The following is a 21,439-nucleotide window of genomic DNA, read 5'->3' on the forward strand; positions in this document are numbered from 1 at the left end:
CAGATGCACGTCAAAGTGTTTCATGTTTTCGAATGTTTATATTTTGTCATAACTTATGTTTATACCAGTAGTATGACACTTTTAGGGGATGCCTATGTTTGCCATAGCAATATGAACCTCACAGAATCACAGAACTGTTACAGCACAGGAGACGGCCATGCGGTCCATCATGTCTGCATCGGCTCTCTGAACGAGCAACTCACTTAATCCATTCCCCCACCTGCTCCCTGTAACCTTGCACATTTAGATAACTATCTAATTCCCTTTTGATCGCCTCAATTGAACCTGCCGCCATCACACTCTGGCAGTGCATTTTCTACAGCATATTTATCCATAGCACTATTAGCAGTGGCATGTGACATTTAGCAACTCCAGCAGCAGCTGTCTGTCTGAACCAGCAGCCATGCTGGTATAGATACATAGGCCAGCTAAGTGATAAAGTAAAAATCCAAACATTTTATTTTTTGGGTCCAGTCTTGAAACCTTGAACAGCTCCAAACCTCTCACCTTTGCTCTGCTCTTCACCTCCACCCCCACCACCTAGAAAGTACCTTGGCCAACAACAGTTACTGAAATGTCAGCAGCCACTTCCTCTGCCCCAGAACACAGTGCTGATCCTGTTCCTCCACCTGTCAAACCCCTTCCAATTGTTTACTTGTTCAGCCGTTTGTTTGGTGTGTTGGCCTGCGCATCAACACACTGACTCACCAAACTGCCCATTCATGGGCTTTTCCTACAGCCATGCTACCATCCTCTTTCAGGTTCACAAGGTTCTAGACCTCCTAGGAATACAGCCATATTTCCCATCCCGATCAATTATGCATGTGCCTTTTATCACCTCCCCCATGGAACATCCTCTTATAATGGCTTTCCCATCACCATCTCAGTTTTCTTGATCCAGACCCTTCACAGAGCAGTTCCTCGACATCCCCCCCCCCCCCCCCCCACCGACTCCCACTGACTACTGTCTTAACGAGACTGTACTAACAACCGTTATTGCCATTTGTTGGCAAACCGTCCTTATAGTGGATAGGATTTTCCCACATTACAACAGCGACTACACTTCAAAATACTCACTGGCTGTAAAGCACTTTGAGACATCTGGTATTTATGAAAGGCACTATATAAATGCAAGTGTTTCTTTTATAGGAGCCTTGCATCCTTCATTAGTACTAAATAAACACTTAAAATAACAAAACTGTAATACATTAGACACTCAACTCTTACAGGTTGTAATTTGTGTTTTGCATTTAGAACTACATGAAAGCCAGCTAGTTTCTAGGAGAACAAAAAACAGCTTTTGAAAATAGTCATCTTCTAAAGTTTAGATGGAAGAGGCTCGAGGAGCTGAATGGCCTACTCGTGTCACCATGTTTCTAAAGGTACTACCAGGAGTTATGCAAGGAGATTCTGAATGAATTTGTGGAATCACGGATTTGAGAGCATCTACAAGAATATCTCTGAAAATGGACATCAGTTACTTAAAACTTTAAAAAGAACTTGTTAACACATTGCGGCCAACACACTGTTCGAACACTCAGACAACTCTTTCCAAGAGCAATCCTGCACTGAAAATTTCCAATAACTTCCCTAAGTTTCATAGCAAAACTGTACCACTGTATAACAAAAAGGAGGCCATTCAGCCCATCATGTCCATGTCAGCCAAGGAATAGCTGTCCAGTCTATTTTTTATTTTTAAGAGATACAGCACTGAAACAGGCCCTTCGGCCCAACAACCACCCATTTATACTAACCCTACAGTAATCCCATATTCCCTACCACCTACCTATACTAGGGGCAATTTACAATGGCCATTTTACCTATCACCTGCAAGCCTTTGGCGGTGGGAGGAAACTGGAGCACCCAGCGAAAACCCACGCAGTCACAGGGAGAACTTGCAAACTCCGCTAATCCCACCTTCCAGCTGCTGATCCACAGCCCCGTTGGTTTCGGCATCTCGAGTGCTTATCCAATTGTTTTTTTAAATGAGGGTTGCAGTGAGGGTTTCTGCCTCTACCACTCTTCAGGTATTGAGCTCCAAGCCCCCACCACTGTGAAACATGTACTCAAATCTCCTCTGATCCTTCCACCAATTACTTTAAATCTATACCCCCTGGTTATTGACCTCTCTGCTAAGAGAGAAAGGTCCTTCATATTGACTTTATCTAGGCCCCTCAATTTTATGTACCTTAATTAAATCTACCCCAAGCCTCCCTGTTGCAAAGAAAATAAACCTACCCAATCTTTCCTGACAGGTAAAATTCTCCATTCCTGGCAACATCCTCGCAAATCTTTTCTGTGATCTAGTGTGATTGCATCCTTCCTGCAATGCAGTGACCAGAACTGTACGCAGTACTCCAGCTGTGGTCTAACTAGTCTTTCATACAGTTCCAGCATAACCTCCCTGCTCTTGTACAGTAGACCTTGGCCAATAAAGGAAAATATCCTATACGCCTTCTTAACCATCTTACCTGTCCTGCTACCATCAGGAATCTATACACATATACACCAAGGTCCCTCTGTTCCTCTACTCTCATCAGAATCCAACCATTTATTGTGTATTCTCTTGCTTTGTTTGTCCTCCCCAAACACATTACCTCACACTTTTCCAGATTGAACTCCATTTGTCACTTTTCTGCCCACCTGACCAGTCTTTTGATATCTTCCAGCAGTCTACATCTTTCTTCATCACTATCAACCACATGGCCAATTTTGGTATGATCTGCAAACTTCTAAAATGTAGATAGCAGGAAAAAGTCTGAACCATTGATATATACCACAAATATCAAGGGACCAGGTACTGAGCCCTGTGAATCCCCACTGGAAACAGCCTTCCAGTCACAAAAACATCCATTGGCCATAACCCTTTGCTTCCTACCACTGAGCCAATTTTGGATTCAACTTGCCACTTTCCATTGGATCCCATGAGCTTTTACTTTACTGATCAGTTTGTCATGTGGAACCTTGTCAAAATCCATGTAGACTACATCAAATGTGCTAGCCTCATTGACCCTCCTTGTTACTTGCTCAAAAAAATTTAATCAAGTTAGTCAGGCACAACATTCCCTGATCAAATCTACACCAACTGTCCTTGATTAAGCTGTGGCTCTCTAAATGACAATTTATAGCACCTCAATTTTTTCCACAATTTGACCACCACCAAGGTTAGGCTGACTGGCCTGTAATTACTCAGGCCATCCCTTTCTAAATGTTACAATGTTAATGCTAATAGCAGAGAGCTGTTTAAATTTGTGCAAGCATCCCCAAGTTTGAGGAAAGGGACATAGAAACATTTTTCATTTCTTTTGAAAAGGCAGCCAAACAGATGAAGTGGCCGAAGGAAAGCTGGACACGGCCTGTAGCCAGAGAGGATGGGAAAATGATGTTCAGAGCCTCTGCTATTTTCTCCCTTACCTCCCTCTGCAGCCTGGGGTACATTTCACCTGGGCCTGGTAATTTATCCACGTTCAAGGATGCTAAACACTTCAATATTTCCTCCAGCCTATGTTTATCCAATCCAATATTTCGCACTCCTGTATGTATAATGTCTACTTCATCCCTCTCTTGTGAAAACAGACACAAAGTATTCATTAAGAAGAATGTCCATGTCTTGTGCCTCCACACACAAGTTACCTTCTTGGTCTCTAATTGGGTCAACTCTTACAGGTATCTCTTTCTCTATGTAGTTAGAAATCATCTTTCAATTTTCCTTGCCAATATTTTTCATACCCTCTCTTTGTCTTCCCAATATCCTTTTTAATTTCACCCCTGCACTTTATATACTACTCTAGACTTTCCCCAATATTGACTTCTTGGCATCTGATACAAACCTTTTTTTGCCTTTTCCTACTAGGTATGTTTTTTGACATCCGGCAGTTGGGGTGGGGGAGAATGGGGAAGGGTATCTAGATTGGAGTTCCACCATTTTTTCTTTGTGGGAACTGCCCCTTCTCTTGTTGGGCTCGCTACGTACTGGTTAAAAAATTCTTCTGAATACATTTTAAGAATTCTGTGCCTTCTGTACCATTTATACTGAATTTATTCCAGTTAACATTTTAATAGTTGAAATATCCCATTACCAACCTTTTGTCTCTGCATTTTTCAGCAATTTGCCTACATATTTGCCAAAAATCTAACTAAAACTCAAAACATACAAATAGCTGGCACAAACCAAAATTCTGTTTTTACAACCTCTTTTTAAAGTTTGGACTCACCAATGCAGAAAGCAAAGTGAACTCGTGTTCTGGAAGGAAGGAGTGCCATCCATCTTCCAAGACCTCAAACATGGGTCGATAAAAGAAAGGATACATCAATGTGGTGGAATCCAAAGTAGATAAGGCCTGAATAAAGGAAAATCAAATGAATCATAATCATTTCAAAGATTATTCACTAGGTTTTCACAGCAAGCAGTTGTAGATCAAGTTACGTAAAATAAAAGTCTTCAATTTTATCCCCCATAACCTGAAAGCATCAAATCCTCCTGTGGTATGTTTCTATGCTGCCACCAGCTCTCCTGTATCATGCCAAAATGTACCGAACTTCCACACGCACACCTTCCAGTAGCAGTCACTGGGTAGCCATTAGGAACAAGAAACTGGCTGATTTGTTCTAGGGAGCTTTAGTCTTGGAATTTCACTAATCTCAACGGGGTATTCGACAGGGGTGAGCAGAAACAGATTTCTGATCACCATTCTATACAAATAAACATCCTATAAGATTCATGAAAAGTATGTACTGATGTGCCGCATGCATCAGTTTCTGGAGTGTTATGCTAGATATCCCATACATCAGTTACTTGGATATATCATGGCGGCTTCTTTGTTTACAGAAGGCTACTTAAATAAAAATCCTACTGAAACAAGACACTACCTTTGAACCGGCAAGAGGTTTATTTACACAAGACATATGAACAAGAAGTATATAAAAAAGTTTTCACAGTGAGCATACGTATACTCAGTTTGGAATAAAATTAGGGCACTACTTTTTTCTAAATAACTATAGGCCCTGGAACAGGCGGCTATTTACACCAGCTGAACCCTTTGAGGTTAAGCTGGTTGAGATTTTACAGTCTTGGGCTGAATACAAAATTCATACACACTTTGAAACTGTGCTTCAGCAGAAGAGTCCCTTAAGTCAGTGAAATGAAGTCTCTGCCCACTGAGCTGTCAATTCCAGATGGCATTAGCCAATCCTCAAAGAACGCAGAACAAACTGTCAAACAAAGTCATCACAGACTGGGATCTACTCTTTGAACTGTGGGCAGACAATATACCTATCATGATCGAATTAACTCAGAATATCTATTCAATATTGAAAGGAAGCAATGTATGTTAATGGCCCAAGATGCTTGTTAAATATTTGCCAATTCTTGAAGAGAGTGAAGTAACAGAAAGATGTCCTTTGTCTTGGTTTGGCTTCCCAAATGCTTTACATAAGCAGTGTCCAGCTTTCCTTCAGCCACTGCACCTGTTTAGCTATCTTTTCAAAAGAAATGAAAAATGTCTCTACATCCCTTTCATCAAAATCAGGGAGGGCTTGCACAAATTTAAACAGCTCTCTGCTGGGTCCTGGACTGGAGTCAGGTCTTTTCCCACCAGAACTTTCCTTGAAGTCAAGGACACCTTGTTGTCTTAGTTCCAGCTTTTTAAACTTCAAATTCTCTTCCTTCTCTTTGAAATACTAGTTCAAGGTTTTTCAGGGTAAATTCTTTTTCAAGTTCAAGTTTTTTCACTTTTCCTTGCTCAAGTTTTCTCATCTTCCTAGAACAGTTCTTTTCAGGCGATCCTGAAGATCAGTTTGGGTAGGCTTCCAGGAAATGCAGCAGAGATTTCAGACACAGGCCTTACAGGAGGAATAGAGTCACAGTTTCAGTCAGCTTCTTACTCTTACTTTTCAACTCCCAAGAGTTGGAGAGCTGGCAGGCTTTTTCCAAACTGCTGGAACGGACTGAGTTGGGGTAGTTGGTTCTTCTTGGCAAGTTTTCTCCAACTGTCTTTTCAAAACCATTGTCCACATCAAACTCACGGTCGCAAGGGGAAACCATAAACAATGTCACAAGCCTCCTGACCTCTATAAATCTTGCCCTGTTACTTGGCTGTAAACATCTTCTCCAAGTCAAAAACAACCCCTGATGGGTAATTACTTGCAGACAGTAATTGTTTGTTTTCAAGCTCAGTCCAAAAACCTTTGGTGACCTTGCTTAAAAATAAAACACACAAAGTTCCAGCATTTATGGAATATTTTCAGTTCTGAAACACAAATCATCAAAATTTACCAAAAAAAGGAAATACTCGTAACAGTTAGCAATATTGATAGTGTTTCCTGAAATCAAGTGAATTTGAGTGGAAATCCGATAACAGCAAAATACTTGGGATGCTGGAACTCTGAAATGAGAACAGAAAGTGCCAGAAACACTCAGCAGTTCTGGCAGCATCTGTGGAGAGAGAAACAGAGTTAACGTTTCAGGTCTGCCACCCTTTTGCACCTAGCATGTATTTCTGACAGCAGTAATATCTCAGCTGGAAATTCCTACATGTTTTACACAAGAACTTCATTCACACATTAAAAGATAGGTTAAAACACCCTACATGCAATTTAACGATGTTTGTGCTTGCAAGACACTCAGAATAGACTGTGCGCATTAAGGGTTGCAAGCAACTGCAAAGTTGACAGAAGTTCACTTAAAGGGTACAGTAATATAAAAATAATAGTATTTTTGCCCCTTCTAGACTGTTGTTCTTCTCCTCCTTGTTCACTCCCAAGTCTTTGTGCCACTGGCACCATTACTACCGCCAATGCAAATTACCCTATAATCAGCTTTTACGAGGAAGGAAGAGGACAACCAATGAAGCAATGGCAAGTAGGTCATGCTGCACCAGAGGGTTTTTTGTGCCCACCTGCCAGTACCCACATCTTCAGACGGTGCACCAACTTTGCTTTGCCAGATGATCAGTGATTGTGGAGGCTGTGATTCCAAAGTGCACTGTGAAAGTAGACTAAAGGAATGGTTATGACTTAGCATGTTTCTGGATGTTTCTTCTGAAGCACTATAACCATAGTATGTTTAAGCTGTACTGTAGAGAAAAAAAAACATGCCAGCATGTTCAACAGTTAAAGTGCACTAACTAAGCTGCCAACCAATACCTGCAGGTGTTGTTTCACCTATCAAAGGTCGACCATAAACAAGTCTCCACAGGGTCTGGATCAGCAGATGTGTTATTTGCTGCAAGGACATGCAGCCAGCTGCAGGATAAGGCAAGCTAAGCCAGTGTTCATGCTAGTCAACTGAAACCTCCATCCTACCTATACTTCTTCCAGGCATGCTGCAATACTGACTTGTGGGAGGGTTGGCTGGAATGAAAAGCCACCTTCCTCATGCAAAACCACATCGCTTCTGCAGCCATTGAACTGAGGGCGAGGTGCCAGCTTGCTCGCTTGCCTGCAGAATGCCACATTCTGCCCATTACCGCCTACCGCTGCCCCAACATTAGTTGTCAACATGTTGCAAGGCCTTTGAGCTGCAAGGACTTTTGCACCCCCCTACTCCATATATCTTCCATTAAGTGTCTACATTCCTTTAAATTCCACCCACAGAGTTCTGTTCCCAATCAGTGTACAGCCTGCACATGTCCACATTTATACCTGGAGCTTGGCTTAATTGTAATGAGCTGAGTGCAGAAAATAGCATGTAAAGAGCACAGCACTACAGGAGAGCTTTCTAATGCTGCGTAGAAAATTCCTTTGATTATCGAAGATTGAATGGTGACCTGATCCAGATGCTTGAATTGTTAAAAAGGATTTGATAGTTCCTCATTACCTACTCTATTTTCTCTGGCGGGAGAAATCAAGAATAAGGAGATATAATCTTAAAATTAGAGCCAAGACATTTAGGAAGCACTTTGTCATACAAAGGGTAGCAGAAAACTGAAACTCCCTGCCCTTAAAATCTGTGGGTGATGGAACAATTGGAGCTTTCAAGACTAAGACAGGTAGATTTCTGTTAGATCCTGAGGGGCCTTAACAGGGTGAATGGGGAAAGGATGTTTCCCCTTGTGGGAGAATCTAGAACTAGGGGGGGTCACTGCTCAAATACAAGGGGTCGCCCATTTAAGAGAACAGGTTCTCACTGTGCCAAATAAGGAATTATCATGATGTCATTATACCAGACCCCTATGAGTAAGTAAGAGGCGCGGGTCTTAGAAACAAGATTTAACCACTGACTGAAACTGAGGAAGGTACAAGAACCCCGGGGAAGAACACTCAAGAAGATACCCTGAGCCAGGGGCTCAGAGAACAGAAGAGCAGCCGCAAGTCCGAGACTGATCACCTCGTGTCTTGACGGGTAATATACTGTACAAGTAGTGAGAACTTGTACTTGATGATTTAGTGTGCGAATAAAATATTGATATACCTTTCACCAATCTGATTCCGCGGATTCTTTAAGAGTAGACTGCGTGTTAGGCACAACACACCATCAATCCAAGTCCCACAGCATCTTGACTTGAAATATTTATCACTGTTCCTCCATCATCACTGGGTCAAAATTCTGGAACTTCCTACTTAACAGCACAATGGGAACACCTTCATATCACAGGAGCAGCAACTGGTTCACGAAGGCAGCCCAGCACCATCTCTCAAGGTTGATTAAGGATAGAGAATAAATAATAGACTTGATAACAATATACACATCCTAAGAATGAATGAATCACCAGCATATGAGAAAAGCTGTCAGGCAGTAGAATTGTTCAACAAGTTATGCATTTTAAGATTGGATGAGTACCTTCAATATTAAGAGATCTTTATTCAAGCAGGCAAAGAAAGTCAGTTGTTATTGGTTGGAACCTGGGATCCAAATTCAGCCAAAGCCAAAATCATCTCTGCAGGCTAAGAATCCTATATGAAAGTTTCAGCAGTCTCAATCCACTTTCTAGGACAATCAAAACTAACCTAAACTATGCAATGATTTGAGCTTATTACTCAAAAAGCTAAAAGACAGCTGAATAAAAAAGGATTCACATAGTTGTATCAAGAGTGTGCTTGAGGTTAGAATTAAAGCATACTTTGGGGCAGAATAGAGGAACATTCACCTTGTATCTAATTCAGGCTTGGGCTGAACTTCACACAAGTGCCAGACAATGACCATCTCCAACAAGAGAGAATGTAACCATCTCCCCTTGGCATTCAATGGCACTACCATCACTGAATCCCCCACTAACAACATCCTGAGGGTTACCATTGACCAGAAACTGAACTGGACCAGCCACATAAGCACTGAGGCTGCAAGAGCAGGTCAGAGGCTGGAAATTCTGCAGCGAGTAACTCAACAGACTTTGGGGAGTCAGGAGGTGATGGAATACTCTCCACTTGTCTGGATGGGTGCTCCAACAACATTCCAGAAGCTCAACACCATTCAAGACAAAGCAGCCCACCTGATCAGCACCCCATCCACCACCTTAAACATTCACTCCCTCCACCACTGGCGCAGTGTGTACTATATACACGACATAGTGCTGTAACTTGCCAAGACTCCTTCAACAGCACCTTCCAAACCAACGACCTCTACCACCTAGAAGGACAAGGGCAGAAGATGCATGGGAACACCACCACCTGCAAGTTTCCCTCCAAGCCACACACCATCCTGACTTGGAACTATATCGCCATTGCTTCACCATCACTGGGTCAAAGACCTGGGACTCCCTTCAGAACAGAATTGTTGGCATACTTACACCAGACGGATTGCAGCTGTTCAAGAATTCAGCACACCACTACCTTCTCAAAGGCAATTAAGGATGGCTAACAAATGCTGGCTTTGCCAGCAATGCTCACATCTCATGAAAGAATACAATAACTAAAATCAAACATTTGAAGAGAAAAAATATGACAGAAATTGGAGAAGAAAAATGCAAAATACTGCAGATGTTGGCAATCTGAAATAAAAACAGACAACATTGGAAATACTCAGGTCAGGCAGCATCTTTTTTTTTTTCTTTTGGGCCTCCTTATCTCGAGAGACAATGGATACGCGCCTGGAGGTGGTCAGTGGAGTGACCTCTCCATGGCGCATGCCTGGGCAAATTTATGGAACCTTTGATGTTATTGACCTGAAACATTGGCTCTGTTTCTCTCTCCACAGATGCTGCCTCACCTGCTGAGCATTTCCATATATTGGAGCAGCTCAGTTTCAATAATAATCTACAACAACTTGTAAAGTAACGGGAAAAAAAATCTCACCTCAATAGAACTGGCAATGTTTAAACACTCTTCCATGCCAGGAATGTCCAGCTGAATGATACGCAGATCTTTACATTTAATCGTAATTGTACCCAATGTTCCCACAAACCTGAAAGTGAAGCAAACAGACCTATTTAGGACTACAGTAGTTTTCTAATGTTTCATTCTTTTTGTTTGTCCAACTTTGTGGTAACTGGCCTTGCTCATGCTCCCTTTACCCTAGATTTCAAGACTGTTTAAGTCTGATTTATCTAGAACTATTGTTAAAGCCACACAGCACCCAAAAGAAGTTTGCACTGAGGACAGTGGAATGGGTCTTGCTACTTCTCTCCCAAGATGGGGTATTGCATCTGTTCCATACTGTACAAACACAACCAAAATTTGCTTTGTTCAATCCTCCTGTGTGACGCAACATTTCCTGACCAAATAGCTAGTCAAGCTAAGAGCTATTTCCACGTCTGAGCTATTTCTTTTTTTAAATAAATCGGTAAAAATCAAGGGATTATGATTAGCTCTCTCCCTCAAAGAGAGGGAGCATTAAATTGTTCTGCATTGCCTTAAAGGGTCTGGCAATCGCTGCTTTCATAATGGCACTGCTTTAATTAGGATTCTGGAAGACTAGTGTTTATGCTGCTTAATTTGGTTCTTTTACTTTGGAGACAGATTTGCACATCTATGGTAAATGTGATATATGGGTCTCATCTGTCGCCATCTGAAGACTAGCTCTCAGACAACAGACTTATTGAATAGCACCTATATAAAATTTAGGTTAAGACTGGTCACACACAATGTGGGGAACCATTGTGAAAGGATGATTTTAAAATGTTGTGCCCTCCATTGTGGAGTATGTTGGTACATTAATGCTTTGCAACACTGACTTGAAAAAAAATAAACTAGCTGATCTCTCATGACATTGCGCATGGAGCAGACTTTTAAAAAAATGCCTTGTCCTGCAACAGCCTCCACTGATTACACCCTATAATTCTGTCTTTTGTGCTTGTCCTCCACACTTCACCCTATTTCTGCCTCTATGACCCTCACAAGCACTCAGCCATCCATCTCCCCCTTCCTTCTTTCTGCAGGTATTATGCGGCAGTTAGAGTTGCAATGACAACAATTGTACACATTGCTGTAAAGCATTTTTTGCAAATATACACACAGATGCAATAAGAATAAAATGTTCGCTTGGGTCTCTGCAAATGTATCTTCAGCTTAGACAATTAAGTGCTTACTTAGTTTAGATCCCAGTAGACCAATTGTTAGCTTGCTCCCTGTATTTATACACTGTTATGAAAGTGATTTTTTTTGTTAAAAATATTTTTTAAAGGAATTTATAGTTAAGCTGAATAAAGGTTGGACCAGTCATTTTTTTTTTTAAAAGACAGCGCCATCAAGAAGACACTGAGGGAGCCGGACTGGCAACAACGCTGCTGGTTGTGTCACATGACACGGGTTATGCTTGGAACAGAAACCCTAGTAACAGGGGCAAAGAAGAAGTGACAAGCGCACCTTTGACTGGACAAGCACAGTGGTAGCAGAGCACATGGAAGGGCAAAAAAAACTGACAAGCTTTCTGTTTGTGTGTCAATGTATTTGTGTTTTACCTTCTGGAATAATATAAAGTCAAGTCTGCTGAAGTGTCAAGGAAGAAGAGAAGACTACAACCCAGCTCGCTTTCCAACAATTCCAGAAAAGACTCTGTGACGTCCACTGTGTCGCTTCGTCTCGTCTCCTGTCTCCGAGGAGGGCCTGCTAGAGTCGTTTATTGGCGCACCTGAACAGAATTGTTCTCGGGGGATCTCAGTAGCCTGTCTGTGTGCGCTCAGAGATTGGACTGTATGCCAGTTTTGGTGCAGTGTGTCTCATCTGCAGTTTTCTTCAGGGGTGGGCAAGTGAAATGCCTTTTTTTTTGTATCAGAGCTCTGATCCAAAAATCCCTCTTTTTTTGATTAATCAGTATACCTATGTGTGTGTGCGCGTGAGTGAGAGATGCTAAGGTAAAAAAAGAGTTAAAATGTAATGTTGGGACTTCAAAAATTTTAATCTGTGTTTATATTTTACTTCATTACTAGTTAAGACTTGTTTTATAATAAACTGATAATTTTGTTGTTCAGTAAAGAAACCTGGTTAGTGTGTTCTTTTCTGGGGAAAATAGTGTATATGATTGCCTCCATTAGTAAGTGGGAAAATTTTAAATAATATGTTGTGGCCTGCGGAGAGGTGGAACTGTATTAACAGCGCCCTCCTCCTGCCTCGGTCGTAACACCTAAAGCGGGCTGCCTTATCCAGCAACAGAATCATAGATCCTCTTTCTCATCTTCCAGTACGACCACATATGAACATACAAGTTGCCATACAAATTTTGTTGTGGGGGAGCAGCATGTGCAGCAATTGTTCAGAAGAGGAAACGAGGGGGGAAAAAAACTCTGGACCTGAAAATTCCTGAACTTGGAGGCATTTTCCAAGCAGGGGCCCAGAATTTGGGGCACAACTTACTTCGCTGGATTCTCTGCCCCTTTCTCCACCAAGCCAAAATTCGAACAGACAAGGAGGATAATTCTGTCCAGGCTTCACTCAAAAAGGCAGGACACCAATTCCACCATTTTTTGCTGTGACATGAAAATAAACCTGCACGATGCAGGTGTATTTACTAAGCAAGGGAAAATGGGGGCCTAAATAAAAGACATTAGAGTCATAAAGTTATACAGCACAGAAACAGGCCCTTTGGCCCATCGTGTCCGTGCCGGCCATCAAGCACCTATCTATTCTAATCCCATTTTCCAGCACTTGGCCCGTAGCCTTGTATGCTATGGCATTTCAAGTGCTCATCTAAATACTTCTTAAATGTTTGAGGGTTCCTGCCTCTACCACCCCTTCAGGCAGTGTGTTCCAGATTCCAACCACCCTCTGGGTGAAAAAAATTTTCCTCAAATCCCCTCAACCTCCTGCCCCTTACCTTAAATCTATGCCCCCTGATTATTGTCAACTCCGCGAAGGGAAAAAGTTTCTTCCTATCTACCCTATCTATGCCCCTCATAATTTTGGATACCTCAATCAGGTCCCTCCGCAGCCTTCTCTGCTCTGAGGAAAACAACTCTAGCCTATCCAGTCTCTCTTCATGGCTGAAATGCTCCAGCCCAGGCAACATCCAAATCAATCTCTTGTGTACCCTCTCCAGTGCAATCACATCCTTCCTAGAGTGTGATGACCAGAACTGTACACAGTACTCCAGCTGTGGCCTAACTAGCATTTTATACAGCTCCATCATAACCTCCCTGCTCTTATATTCTATGCCTCGGCTGATAAAGGCAAGCATCCCATATGCCTTCCGAACCACCTTATCTACCTGCGTTGCTGCCTTCAGTGATCCAAGGACAAGTACACCAAGGTACCTCTGTACTTCCTAGGGTCCTACCGTCCATTGTATATTCCCTTGCCTTGTTAGTCCTCCCAAAATGCATCACCTCATACTTCTCAGGGCAGACCCCAGAAAATGGTGAAAATGATATTATGTAAACAGCATGACTCATTCCTGGGTTTTAGGTCTGGGTGAAGATTGGGCCAGTCTGGCAACTGGAACTATTGCGTGCCACACTTCATAAGATCATAACAGCAACCCCCACCCACCACACCTCAGTCTCCAAGACCTTGGCACCAACAGCAGAAATTAAAACACACAAAGAAAATGCACTATGGCAGAACGACTAAAGGGCAGGAAAGGAGGGAGGCTTATTCTTGGAGACACTACTGTATTGGAAGACATAAAATCAAACAGTACAGTATTGCATAAGCAGATTTGTGCCACGATAAAAAAAAAACCTTGATTTTCTGCTGGTTGCTGAATTTGAGGAGGAGTCTACCATTTACAAGTCAATCTATGCATAGAAACTTCAAGGATCAGAAAGCATCCTCTATTTAATCTCACAGGCTGCCCAAAAGCAGGATGTGCCTACTTATTAGAGTTCAGCTCTGCAAACTCACTGCTTCCAATATCTAATTTAACAGGGAAAGAAGCTCAAGTTAGTCCTGTGAAATGAAGTGAAATAAATAACTGATGTGAGAACAAAAATTGGAAAATAATGACCAAACCTAGTGAAGTTTAATTTATAAATATAAAAGGATAATTATGAGTCGAAGATAAAAGGTGCTGTATTGGAAAAGGGCAATGTAATGTGCAACACAGAGGGAGCTGGGCCAAATTACGTGGGTAGAAAAGCTAGAACCAGTTCAAACAGGCATCTACAGGTGAAAATCACAGAACGGTTACATCACAGAAGGTTGCCATTCGGCCGGTCAGCTCTCTACAAGAGCAATTTACTAGGTCCCACCCCATAACCCTGGTAGATTGCTGTTGGGGATTATAGGTCGGGTAGATGGAATGGTAGAACAGGCTTGAGGACTGAATGGCCTTTTCCCCATAACCCTGCAAATTTTTTCTCTGCAGATAATTGACGAATTCACTTTTCAAAGCCACGATTGTGCCGCAGGCAGATTCACTCTCAGGCAGTGCATTTCAGATCCTAACCACTCGCTTTTTTCTCATGTTACCATTCCTTCTTCTGCCAATCACCTTAAATCGCTGTCCTTTGGTTCTCAATCCTTCTGCCAACGGGAACAGTTTCTCCTCATCTACTCTGTCCATATCCCTCATGATTTTGAGCACCTCTATCAAATCTCCTCAATCTTATCCAAAGAGAACAGCCCCAGATTCTCCAATCTATGCACGCAACTGCAGTCCGTTATCCCTGGAACCATTCTTGTGAATCTTTTCTCCACCCTCTTGAATGCCTTCAAATCATTCCTAAAGTCCGGTGCCCAGAAATGGACAAAACCCCAGTTGAGGCCAAACCAGTGTTTCATACAGGTTTATCATAACTTCCTTACTTTTGTACTCTATGCCCCTACTTATTAAGCCCAGAAGCTTTAACAACCGTTTTCTCAATCTGCCCTGTAACCTTCAATGATTTGTGCACATATATCTTCAGGTCCCTCTGCTCCTGCACCTCTTTTAGAACTGCACCCTTTATTTTATATTGTCTCTCTTTGTTCTTCCGACCAAAATATATCATATCACACTTCTCTGCATGAAATTTCATCTGCCACTTGTCCACAGATTCCACCAGCCTGTCTATGCCCTCTCGAAGTTTATCACTATCCTCCCCACAATTCACGATACTTCCAAGTTCTGTGTCATCCACAAATTTTGAAACTGTGCCCTACACACCCAAGTCTAGGTCATTAATATATACATCAGGAAAAGCAGGGGTCCCAACACTGACCCCTGGAGAATCCTACTGGATACCTTCCTCCGCTACATAATACATAAATCCCTACAGGGGTAAGCTCAGGTAGTTAAATTAATTTCAAACGAAGCCAGTAACATTAATTATACAAGGAAATAAAATAAAATTTAAGGCAGTGGTTGGGCCACAGTTAACATTGTGCATGTAATTTTAGGGGTCCCATTTATGGAAGGGCAATTAACTCCATAAAGAAAGTGCATTGGCAGATTCCTGGCAAATATTAAGGGATAGGAAATTATAGCTGAGAGGTTAGTATCTTCCATCTATGAAAGATGATGGACACACAGCAAACAATCCATTTTGGTGGGTGTCTTCCCTTGGTGCACCTTTGTTGATGGCTGTGAAGGCCAATCCTTGAGAAGCAGGTTCTGCCACAAGTGCTGCATGTGAAGCTGCCAAGTGACACTGAATTGTTGTTTTTGATGTTGGCACCTGTTGCCAAGCTGCTGTAGTAACTGGTCATCTTGGCAGTGCACACTTGTCCACAGAACGTGCCATTTCCCTCTTTCGTCAGCTAGTAACTCCAAAGGGCGATAGTCGACATTTAGGGCCTTCACGTCACGTTTGCAAGCATCCTTGAAGCAGAGCTTTGGGCGCCCCACTGGTCGTCTGGCCCCGGCTACCTCAGCATACAGAAGGTCCTTGGGTATGCAACCATCTTCCATCCTGACAAGAGAGATTAGATAGACTGCATCTCCACTGGAGTCGAGAAGGCAAAAGGAATTGAGAGTTTTTTTCTTTACAAATGGGCAGTGGAAGTTGTAAAGCCACTGGGAGAGGACAAGGCAGTGGGACGTGTTTTGGATTGATACAAACAGCTAGGCACGGATACAATAGGCGTAGTGGCCTCTTTCAGAGTTGTAAACGACTATGGTTCTGCCATCAATATGTCCACATCACTCAAAATATAACCCTACATATCACAAATAAGACAGAATTCTCAACATGCATCCCCGCCCCACCCGCCAAGAGCCGTATCGAAATTGTCTTCGTGAAGCACAACAGCTTTAACGTCAGATTTATCCTTCGCAGCAAAACATCTGATATCTACCCCCCACCCCCACACCGGAGCCGGGGAGAGGCCGGGTGCTTCCCCCCCCCCCCCAATCTCCCCCCGGGGAGAGGCCGGGTACTGCCCCCCCCCCCAATCTCCCCCCGGGGAGAGGCCGGGTGCTTTCCCCCCGCCCCCCAATCTCCCCCCGGGGAGAGGCCGGGTGCTTTCCCCCCGCCCCCCATCTCCCCCCGGGGAGAGGCCGGGTGCTGCCCCCCCATCTCCCCCCCTCACCTCTTCTCGATGGCGTCGATGTTGCTGTGTAACAGCCAGAGCTCCTCGCTGTTGTCCTGCCGGGAGGAGAGGATCAGGTGGTGGCCGGTCAGACACAGCGTACCCTCCACCCGCGGTAGGAAAGGCCGGTGGAGGCTCACACCGTCAACCCGGGGAGTCTTGATCAGCTCCGCGAACTCCATCTCCCTCCGGAACCAATGGCACCCGGACCAAAATAACCCGCGCACCTCCCTCCGAGCGGAAAATAGACTCCAGTGCAACCCCGACGCGCGGCCCCCGAACCGCTACTTCCAGGGGAAATGGTTCCGAGTCGCACTCCGGCTGCCAGCGATTTCCCGGTGCAGATGCAGATTGATTGACAGGTGTACTTCACCGCAAATGTTAGGAGCGGGCTTCATGGTCATGAAGACTGGTGCAGCGCACACCCATTTAAACAGAGATGTTCTATTCCAGAAAGCCAGTTGGTGAAGAATGATACCGGAGACAATCTTTACTCAATGTTACATTTATTTGCAGAATATTACAAATATAACCGAACTCAACCACCACACAATTTTATAACTGTTCAAGTGAAACCCCAATTACCGCCCTCCACCTGCACATAATTAAACAAAATTGATATACAATTAACAGATTCCCTTCATTCTCTTTAAATAAAGCTTAAATGCACAAACAAAACTTCAATCAAATCAAAACATTTCTATATTCTGTACAAAGCATTACATTGTGAGAAGCCCCTCCCCTACGACTCCTAACAATTTCTTTGCACAAGCATTTCTTTTTGTCAGACAATTAGACATTTGATGATTTACATCCACCCAATTAATTTTAGAGATTCCGTTTCTCTCCAGCATTTGTTTCAAGCCAGCAAAGTCAATCTGTAACATTTTCTCACTCACACTTTTTGTAGCATATACATTATCCCACAAGGAATGATTATTTACATAATATTCAAGGCGTATAATATCTTCAGTACACCCATTGTAGCAGCTAAAGTACTTTGAACAAATCTTTATTTTCTTGGCTTCCTAAGCTAAAGGACAACATTTCCCATTTTCACCCATCAGAAATATTATGAAACCAGCTGAACTCGAATACCCATCAGGAAGATTAGCACGTGAAGCATCACTATAAATGACTAGTTCTCTCACAACTCTCTTCCTCAAAAGGCAGTGGAAGCAGAGTCTTTGAATATTTTTAAGGCAGAGGTAGATAGATTCTTGATAAGCAAAGGGGTGAAAGGTTATCAGGGGCAGGCAGGAAAGTGGAGTTAAGGCCACAATCAGATTAGCCAGGATCTTATTAAATGACGGAACGGGCTAGAGGGGCTAAATGGCCTATTCCTGCTCCTATTTCTTATGTTCTAATGTTCTTATCGTGAGAAATGAACCTTAACAGTTTGATTGCCATGGTTAAGTACTGAATTACCATCCTGACCTATTAACTTACCAGGGCCTTTCCATTCCCTATGACTCTCTCTTTTAAGATGCACCAAACCTCCTGAATTAAATTCTGTGAGTTAATGATACAGCACTGAAACAGGCCCTTCGGCCCACCGAGTCTGTGCCGACCATCAACCACCCATTTATACTAATCCTACACTAATTCCATATTCCTACCACATCCCCACCTGTCCCTATATTTCCCTACCACCTACCTATACTAGGGGCAATTTAAAATGGCCAATTAACCTATCAACCTGCAAGTCTTTTTGGCATGTGGGAGGAAACCGGAGCACCCGGAGGAAACCCACGCAGACACAAGGAGAACTTGCAAACTCCACACAGGCAGTACCCAGAATTGAACCAGGGTCGCTGGAGCTGTGAGGCTGCAGTGCTAACCACTGTGCCACTGTGCCGCCCTGTGTCTTGGATGGTCTTATATAATGCCTCAGAGCTTTCCGAATTTTCTCCAAGACATCAGCCTTGATGAAACCCTGTCTCCCTGCATTTAAATGTGCAGAAAAAAATGGAATTAATCATAGTACCTTCGAGAGCAGGAGGATCATTGCAGAGTACAGAAGGCAATTTGGGATTTTGCCCATAGACCAATTGTTAGGGAATATACCCTCCAACCATCTGAAGCAAATTCTTTGTATGAACCACCCATGCCAGGGCAGTTGTCAACTTGCAGTCTGGTTGATCAGCTAAGATTTTTACATCATTTCATCAATCACTGCATGATTCCTTTCACAGAGGCCACTGTTGAAAGGACTTTCAGCTCCTGTATTCATGACCATAATGTTCATGTTTTCACACGTCTCTGAACTTGGCATGAGCAAATTTCCCTCCCCTATGAACTTTCTCCCGTAGAGATATGTATGGAATTTCTCACATCCATACATGACTGCCAAAAGCTCTCTTTCTATGTTGGCATATCTGGTCTCATCGTCCACTGCAGCAGATCTACAAGAAAAAATTATATAAAGCACCAGCAAGACGGCACAGGTTACTCTTGAGGCTTCAGAGTTATAATTTCACTCTGAAATACAAGCCAGGAAGAGAAGTGGTGCTGGCAGATACCCCATCTCGGTTGTCGCCACAGGAGAAACACGAGATAGAAGATCTAGGTATAAAGATTCATCACCTAGTGAATGTAGCACCACCAAAACTTAGTCAAATTAGAGATGAAACCAGCAAAGGTGAGGAGTGACAGATGCTTTCTCAGCAAATGATCCAGGGATGGCCTGATAAGATACAGCAAACACAGCCAGCAATACGGCAGTACTGGTCTATCAAGAGATGACATCTCACTAGAAGTTGGTGTTCTGCTGGCCAGATCAAGAATAATCATACCCAAAACAATGCAGGAAGAACTTCTGCAGAAGATACATGAAGGTCACATGGGAATGGAGAAGTGTAAGCTCAGAGCCAGATCAGCTGTGTACTGGATAGGCATATACAAAGATATCGAAAATCTAGTGTCTACATGCAATGTATGCCAGAAGTACAGAAACACACATCAGAAAGAGATGATTGCTACTGAAGTACCACCCAGACCATGGCATACTGTAGGAGCTGATTTATTCACACACAATCAAAAATAGTATCACATTGTCGCAGACTACTACTCAAAGTTCCCTTTTATCCGGAAGGTGAAAAACTTGAGAGCTACAACAAACATCTCAGCAATACGAGTTCTGTTCACTGAGCAAGGGATTTCTGAAAGATTAATATGTGACAATGGCACCCAATTCACGTCCAGAGAATTTCAGGAATTTGCTGACCAGTATGGGTTCAATACCATCACCTCATCACCACACTACCCACGAGGATACGGGTTTATAGAAAGACATGTCCAGACGGTCAAAAAAACCCTTATGAAATACCAAGAATGAAGGAAGACCGAAACCTGGCCTTATTGTCACTCCGATCCACACCTCTCAAGGCTGACATGACATCACTGACAGAGCTGTTGAATGGAAGAAAATGTAAGACTGCTCTGCCAAGCAAAATACATCCTTCAAATGATCAGGAGGAAGTGAGACAACAACTCACTCAAGCACAGGTAAGAGGAGAGCAACACTTCAATAAGTATGCTAAATCCCTGCCTGAGCTGTTGAAAGGACAAACTGTACACGTACAGGATCCAATCATGAAAACCTGGAGCCCAGCAAAAGTTATTGGCGAAGCTGAGACTCCAAGGTCATACATCATGGAGACTGAAACTAGTAACTAAGTGAGAAGGAACAGGATCCATATTCAACCTACACCTGAACTGGAAAAACAAAAAAGACCATCAACAACACCGGAAACATCACTATCAAGCAAGACAACATTAACAATGTCACCAGCAAGTGACACAACATTAGCAACAGCAAGCACAACTCCCACAACAACAGGAGCAACAAGCAAAACATCGCCTGTGCAGCATGCAAACTCACCAAGGAGAGCAACGAATGCCAAATCTACAAGATGGAGGCGCAACATCTTACCACTGTGAATAATATTTTCAGAAAAGAATCTATAAAATGCTGTAAAAGACTCTAAAAGGGGTTCAGATTATTTCCAAAAAGTCAGTTGATAATCTTCTTTAGTTTAGAAAAAGTTAATGACTGGGACAGTTATATTGATATAGGGGCATTATGTTTTTAAAGAAAGAGGGATGTTTTATACTGTTATACTATCTGTAAAGTGCTAGGAACTAATTATTGTGTGTAAGTGTTCCAGGGGGCCACATTCATGGTTATACCAGAGTCATGTGACATGTAACAGGACACCAGCCTGGGGCAGTTCTATACCAGACAGAATGGAAGCTGAATAGAATAAACAAAGAGCTCTAGCCTTTCCAAGTCCAAAATGTGATTATTTCCAACATATGGGAACAAGAAAACAACAAGACGACATATTACCTGGCATTGTTTTTACTTGCAAAAGTAGTCAGTGTTTGCCTGCACACTTGTAGCGATGAGGAGTATTCTGGCTAGATTTCCATCTGTCAGGAGTGATCTTGATTGCGCTCTCTCCCACCTCCCTCTCTCTCTCCCTGTCTCTGTGTCTGCATCCGTCTGTCTCTCTCTCTGTCTCTCCCTCTCTCTCTCTGTCCCTCACTCTCTCTGTCCCTTCCTCTCTCTCTCTCTCTCTCTCTCTCTCTGCCTCCCCCTCTCTCTCGCTCCGGCTCT

The 21,439-nt window shown here is 42.9% G+C and overlaps 1 protein-coding gene across 1 annotated transcript in view; it reads right to left on the minus strand.

The window, feature by feature from the left end:
- The window catches only part of mtmr9 (myotubularin related protein 9), an 88,185-nt gene extending 71,126 nt beyond the window's left edge, over nt 1-17,059 (minus strand). The window contains exons 1-3 of the mRNA XM_068024110.1: nt 16,819-17,059; nt 10,231-10,339; nt 4,215-4,340 (exon numbers count right to left, since the gene is read on the minus strand). Coding sequence (XP_067880211.1) covers nt 4,215-4,340; nt 10,231-10,339; nt 16,819-17,000 — 417 coding nt within the window. The 5' untranslated portion in view covers nt 17,001-17,059. The remainder of the gene's footprint in view (nt 1-4,214; nt 4,341-10,230; nt 10,340-16,818) is intronic.
- Nucleotides 17,060-21,439: the final 4,380 nt, after the last annotated feature.

This window comes from Heterodontus francisci, chromosome 3, assembly GCF_036365525.1.
Source record: "Heterodontus francisci isolate sHetFra1 chromosome 3, sHetFra1.hap1, whole genome shotgun sequence".
NCBI classification, from domain to species: Eukaryota; Metazoa; Chordata; class Chondrichthyes; order Heterodontiformes; family Heterodontidae; genus Heterodontus; species Heterodontus francisci.